This window comes from Oncorhynchus mykiss, chromosome 12 (assembly GCF_057628025.1).
Source record: "Oncorhynchus mykiss isolate SJ-2025 chromosome 12, ASM5762802v1, whole genome shotgun sequence".
NCBI classification, from domain to species: domain Eukaryota; kingdom Metazoa; phylum Chordata; class Actinopteri; order Salmoniformes; family Salmonidae; genus Oncorhynchus; species Oncorhynchus mykiss.
In genome coordinates, this window is record NC_143033.1 from 28,481,248 (window position 1) to 28,488,474 (window position 7,227).

Consider the following 7,227-nt stretch of genomic DNA (forward strand, 5'->3'; position numbering starts at 1 on the left):
GGAGAGTCATATACATCATCCTGAAATATATTGGAGGGGGGGGGGGGGTTAAGTCTTTAAACATTGGTTTAAGACTATACCACTCATCATATGATACCTCCTACCTGTGTTTTGTTTTCGCCTCCTTTTTCGTCGATCTTTCAACCTCACTTCTTCAGACCTTAGTGAGTGAATGACGTACATTACATACATAAAATAGATTCAGGTCAGTCTGGCTACAGTGAAACAAATTATTTTAAGGAAGTTTGTATAATGTTCAAGACTTTGGGGTGGCAGGGTAGCCTAGTGGTTAGAGTGTTGGACTAGTAACCGGAAGGTTGCAAGTTCAAATCCTCGAGCTGACAATTCTCTCGTTCTGCCCCTGAACAGGCAGTTAACCCACTAACTGACTTGCCTAGTTAAATAAAGGTAAAATTAAAAAAGACATACGACATGGAAAGTTCTGCAGGAGAACTAGGCACCACAATAGTGTGCTGCAAGCACAGAAATAATAATTGTTCATATGTTATAACAACAGAAAATAGGACTAATATAAAATACTGAATAACCAGCATCTTACCATCAAAACAAACACCCCACATTTGTTTGAGAAACTTTGCGTTGGTAGGCCCTGTGGTGTGAACAAGGTACAATTTTCAATAAAGGAATGACAATCAAATGGTTCAGTGGAATCATTTAAAGGAATATCTGACCTAAACATCATCCACACCAAAAGTCCTCCAAGGTCCAGGGGACAAGATTCGAGCAATGTTTCTGTGAACACAGTGTATGTGAAAGTTAAGAAAAAGTACAATTTTTAAACTGAACTACCACTATCCAGATGGGATGAAACCGGGTGCCCGAAAAACCTGAATGGTTGGGTGCAACTTTTCTCTCCAGCCAGTGCCATGGAGGGGATCAAGAAAGAAAATCTCCCTAGCTTGTGGCCTCAGTATCTGTTAAATGTGTTCAAATATGAACAGACACACTTTGACATACAACTTTCAAACTTATGACTTTAAAATAGTAGGATTTATACTGAAAAACTATATAGGTAGTGGTTAATGAAACAGCTATAACGCATTGTAATTCTAGAAAAGAATCAGAGCGGCAATGAGCAACTTCGTTTTACAGTTAACAAAGGCAAAACTAAATTTACTAACACCTAATGTCCAATGTGTTTATCCATGTAACTAGATGAAATTCGATTAAGACTCGCTTTCGTTGACGTTGATACCTTCGACGTGAACAAAACTATTTAGGTCACCCGAAAGGAGGGGTTCGGGTTAAACGCGTTTGACTCCGCCCACATTGATCCCGGACCGGAACTGCACACTGCAGTCAGGGGCTTCTCGGTCTTATTGCTTAATTATATTATTATTATATATTACTATGTAAGATTCTCGCTATAGCCACACGGTGGTGGTAACTTGCGTAGCAGATCTTAGCACACGACGTAGCGTAGTTAAATGTAAACAGGAAGTGGATACACGGGGTTCGTTCTTGGCCTGTGAGTCTTGAGATTGAGACTACATTTTTGTTCATTTTAATTGGATAATTACATTACTACAGAATTATTGTTATAGTAGCTTGTATATTTGTTTTACGTAAAATATTTGAACATGTCCGGATCATCGAGGCCAGGTGAAATGTCCAATTCGCAGTTGTTCCAGCAGGTCAGTATTTTCGATTGATAAAGCCTGGACGTATTTAGTTTACAAATTATAATAGATATAATGTCATGCAGATAGATTGGTTAGTCAGAGCCATAGCTATATTTAGATGTATCTTAATACATGGCTCTGGTCATAGGCATATACATTATTGGTTAGAGCCTGTTTGATCTGTTCAATGGCTATTTAAATTAATGATATCCCTAGCGCTACATTCATTGGCAAAACCGGGCAGGGTACTTCATATAGCATTTTTCTTATTTCATTATGTCCCAAAATACAAGGTTGTTTTACTCAGATGGTTATAAGCAATGTCAGTTCTTGCGTCTATAGGTCCGTCTTTGAATTTGAGAGTGGTTATTTCTCCAGCCCCATAGCTCAGCTATAGTAAACTAAGTGGGAGGGCAGGGCTTTCGTTTGGCTGAAAAATGCATTAAGAATTGTGCTGTAAGATTAAAGATGTGGTTGCTGTAACATGTACTCAGCTGCTAACCTGCCCTCTCTTTTCCCAGTTAGCGCTTTTGGGCTGGCTCCGTTCAGACAGCGAAAAAGACAAGGAGATCTTAACGGCCATCACAGGCATTCAGGTGGCACGAGAGCTCATGAACCGTCTCACAGGACAAAGAGAAGTGGACGCTTTTAAGGTGAATTGATTAAACAGAATGGAAAGACAATTCTTATAATCTATAGGAGCAGTCTACATACTAAATAATCTTGGCAGAAGTTGTCAAACATATTCTAGTCAGGCCCCGCTCGAGGATGACATGCCTAAGGGGGCATTTTAAGTCCATGGTCATACAATATCAACAACCTTTGTTGTATATAATAACACAATAAATATATGCACCCCACTAGACATACTAGTGTATCCGAAATGCAGCCGTAGCTGTCTAAGGCCTACACATAATTTGCGCCTACCAACACACACAGATCAGCTCGACAGAATGAGCACCACTAGGCTATCAAAGATTCTTACAGGCTTCATAGCATCAACTTCAATCATTACAACTATAGGCTACATTGCTGTTGAATTTGTGACACTACGCAATAAGCATAACCAAGCTGCCACTTCTCCAGGTGCACAATATTTTCTGTGTGGGAGAGTTTCTCACAGTTTCACACACACACACACACACACACACACACACACACACACACACACACACACACACTATAGCAAGAGAGCAGGGAGGGGGGTGAAAAAGTAGGCTGTGTGTCGTTTTCATAGGCTACTGTAAAGGTGATGTCAATACTATCACACAATGACTGTGTAATGCAAATGAATGATAAGAGTGAACGTTTGCCTGCTTCTTTTAGTAGGCTACACATGGTATTGGTCCTAATACTGAGACATACAAAATGTAGGCCAATCTGAAATGCAGCCATATACACAACACATGTCATTTTGCACACAAGAAAGCATGTGATGTTGAAGTGGACAGCCAGGACAACAGGAACACTGCACCAGGGCTCACCTCATAGCACAACCAATTAGGCTACATTGGTCATTGTCCTTATACCCTTCAAATAACTCAAAGCTGTATATCTATCATTAGCAATTAGACCCGTAAAAGCAATCGATGACATTAAGAATCACAGATAAATCTGAAAGATGCTAATAAGAGTTGCAGTCTCCTCGATGCTGTGTTTAACCTCTCATCCTCTCAACCTTTCATTCTTCTTCCTGGCAAAATATACTTGTCAGTTATTTTTTTGTATTATATTAGGATCCCCATTAGCTGTTGCCAAAGCAGCAGCTACTCTTTCTTGGGTCCACATGAAACATGACATAATTCAGAACATTAATAGACAAGAACAGCTCAAGGACAGAACTACATATATTTTTTAAAAAGGCACACGTAGCCTACATATCAATACATACACACAAACTATCTAGGTCAAATAATGGGGAGAACAAGTGTTTGATACACTGCCGATTTTGCAGGTTTTCCAACTTACAAAGCATGTAGAGGTCTGTCATTTTTATCATAGGTACACTTCAACTGTGAGAGACGGAATCTAAATGCAATAAAATGCAAAATAATTATTTAAAAATAATACAATGTGATTTTCTGGATTTTTGTTTTAGATTCCGTCTCTCTCAGTTGAAGTGCACCTATGATAAAAATTACAGACCTCTACATGCTTTGTAAGTAGGAAACACTGCTGATTTTGCAGGTTATCAAATACTTGTTCTCCCCACTGTAGAGGCGTTGTGCCGTGAGGTGTTGCTTTATCTGTTTTTAGAAACCACGTTTGCTGTTCATTTGAGCAATATGAGGTCCCTCTCAAAGGCTAACTGGATAAGCTGGGCTTCTCATTGATGTAACATGCTCTGTGTTCACTGACTATGTTCTGGAGAACGAATTTTCACACATTGCCGTAGATTCCCCCAAAATGTTAGTCATGTTTCAGTGCCAACAGCACAGTAGGCATTGCTGACAAAGGCCCGCCATATCTTTGCAGGCTGGTCAGTTGGCATCACTCTCGACTAGAGGTCGACCGATTATGATTTTTCAATGCCGATACCGATTATTGGAGGACCAAAAAAAGCAGATACCGATTAATCGGTCTATTTTTTTAAACTTTTTTTTTTGTTGTTGTAATAATGACAATTACAACAATACTGAATGGACACTTATTTTAACTTAATATAATACATCAATACAATCAATTTAGCCTCAAATAAAGAAACATGTTCAATTTGGTTTAAATAATGCAAAAACAAAGTGTTGGAGAAGAAAGTAAAAGTGCAATATGTGCCATGTAAGAAAGCTAACATTTAAGTTCCTTGCTCAGAACATGAGAACATATGAAAGCTGGTGGTTCCTTTTAACACGAGTCTTCAATATTCCCAGGTAACAAGTTTTAGGTTGTAGTTATTATAGGAATTATAGGACTATTTCTCTATACCATTTGTATTTCATGAACCTTTGACGATTGGATGTTCTTATAGGCACTTTAGTATTGCCAGTGTTACAGTATAGCTTCCGTCCCTCTCCTCGCTCCTACCTGGGCTCAAACCAGGAACACATCGACAACAGCCACCCTCAAAGCAGCGTTACCTATGCAGAGCAAGGGGAACAACCTCTCCAAGTCTCAGAGCGAGTGACGTTTGAAACGCTATTAGCGCGCACCACGCTAACTAGCTAGCAATTTCACATCGGTTACACCAGCCTAATCTCGGGAGTTGATAGGCTTGAAGCATTGCGAAGAGCTGCTGGCAAAATGCACGAAAGTGCTGTTTGAATGAATGCTTACGGGCCTGCTGGTGCCTACCACCGCTCACTCAGACTGCTCTATCAAATCATAGACTTAGTTATAACATAATAACACACAGAAATACGAGCCTTAGGTCATTAATATGGTCGAATCCGGAAACTATTATCTCGAAAACAAGACGTTTATTCTTTCAGTGAAATACGGAACCGTTCCGTATTTTATCTGACGGGTGGCGTCCATAAGTCTAAATATTCCTGTTACATTGCACAACCTTCAATGTTATGTCATAATAACGTAATTACATAATTAGGCGTCCCAAACTGTTGCATATACACTGACTCTGCGTGCAATGAACACAAGAGAAGTGACACAATTAATATTGCCTGCTAACCTGGATTTCTTTTAGCTAAATATGCAGGTTTCAAAATATATACTTCTGTGTATTTATTTTAAGAAAGGCATTGATGTTTATGAATCCCCGAGCTGACAAGGTAAAAATCTGTCGTTCTGCCCCTGAACAAGGCAGTTAACCCACCGTTCCTAGGCCGTCATTGAAAATAAGAATGTTTTCTTAACTGACTTGCCTAGTTAAATAAAGATTAAATAAAGGTGTAAAAAATGAATAAAATAATTGGCCAAATCGGTGTCCAAAAATACTGATTTCCGAAAACTTGAAATCGGCCCTAATTAATCGCCCATTCCGATTAATCGGTCAACCTCTACTCTCGACATGGTGGTCATCAGTTTTTTTGCTCTTGGTAGTGCCCAGGCATTTTTGGATATCCATGCTGATAAAAGCTTAGCCAACTAGCTATAATTATTCAGCGCGCCATTACCAAAACTTAACGAAACTACTAGCTAGGCTATTATTAGCTGTCGCTGTCTGCAAAAGTTAATAACTTTTTCCCCCTCTCTGTAAAAAAATAAAACCGACCCTGGGATCCAATGAGCTTCCTAAACAAGGCAATAAAGGCAGTACCTTGTGACATTGCATGGCTAGGTGCCCAATTGAATGCATTTTTTTATTTTAAATACTAAATATTACATTATTGCATACCCTCTCCCTCACCCCTCCTCAGATCATGAGCGTACACCCGGCATATAGCCTCTGTCCCTGTCTGTGTCTCTGGCAGGCCTGGCAAAACCGGGTATATACCATTTGTTATGTTTATGGGGAAACAAAACTGGAGGTTGTCCATGCCCGGCTTTACCAACCCGTAGAGCCGGCCCTGACTGTAGTGTTCATGTGGTTCATGTTTATGTGTCTGGGTAGACACTTGCTGACCTGCTTGCTTTACTTCTGTCCTCACAGAAAGAATGTATCCAGAGCATTGCAGACTTTGTGCAGAAGAATCCTCGTGCTTCACAAAAGGAAATCAACACAGCAGTTGAGAAGCATGTCTTGCTTTTTGCTGCTCGAGTACAGGCCCTTGATTCTGCACCCCTACTATGAGTCCCACACAGCTTACACACATCTTCTTTGTTGTAGCTCACTATCACTGACTGACCACTGTATCTGAATAGAAAAGCTTCTAAAATTAAGAAATTATTACACCAATCAAGGTATGCCTACACACATGGGTTCTATCTGCGCTCTCTCTCTCTCATGCTGTATTGCAAACAACCCTATTGCAATGTTGTGCTACAGTACAAAGAATACTGGATAAAAAGCTTTATGTCATGGACCAGGAGATGACCAGACAACTGTACATTTTGGTAACATTCCAATAATTCCACCAGCCAGTCTGTTTAGATTGTTATCTAACCTAATTTAATCTAAACCATGTTTTTGATATAATTTTCATAACGTAGATAGCCTTATCTAAGGAAGATGTAATTGTTGTCTATCTGTTGTATGTTGTCTTCATATATTGTCTAATATTATACATATTGCCTTATTTGAATTATTGTAATGAATTGATATTAAAAGGGAGACTCTTCTGATGCTTTTTTTGGCAAATTATTGAACACTGGATAAAGAAAAGGAATGGGTTGTAGGATTTGGGGATATTGCCATGTTTTATTCTGTGTATAACAGCATGATAAGTGACACATGAGCATTTTAAGATGAAAAATTATGGATGCAAAAAAACTTCTGAACACAAGACTACAGCACTAAACTTGTGCTAGCAGATATGCTCTTAAAATAGGCTTTCCTGGACACATTGATATACGATCTGAAATCACTAAAAGAAGTGTCAGTTGAAGGGTATTTTGTACAGTGCCTTCAGAAAGTATTCATACCACTTGACTTATTTCACATTTTGTTGTTATAGCCCGAATTCAAAATGGATTAAATATTTTCTCACCCATCTACACACAATACCCCATAATGACAATGTGAAAACAACAT

The 7,227-nt window shown here is 39.1% G+C and overlaps 1 protein-coding gene across 1 annotated transcript; it reads left to right on the forward strand.

Annotated features, from left to right (window-relative positions):
* The first annotated feature begins 1,389 nt into the window (after positions 1 to 1,389).
* LOC110537321 (uncharacterized) lies at positions 1,390 to 6,818 on the forward strand. The gene is made up of 3 exons (XM_021623267.3): positions 1,390 to 1,655; positions 2,165 to 2,296; positions 6,187 to 6,818. The coding sequence occupies exons 1-3, from the start codon at positions 1,602 to 1,604 to the stop codon at positions 6,325 to 6,327; spliced, it is 327 nt and encodes a 108-aa protein (XP_021478942.1). The 5' UTR covers positions 1,390 to 1,601; the 3' UTR covers positions 6,328 to 6,818.
* The last annotated feature ends 409 nt before the right edge of the window (positions 6,819 to 7,227 follow it).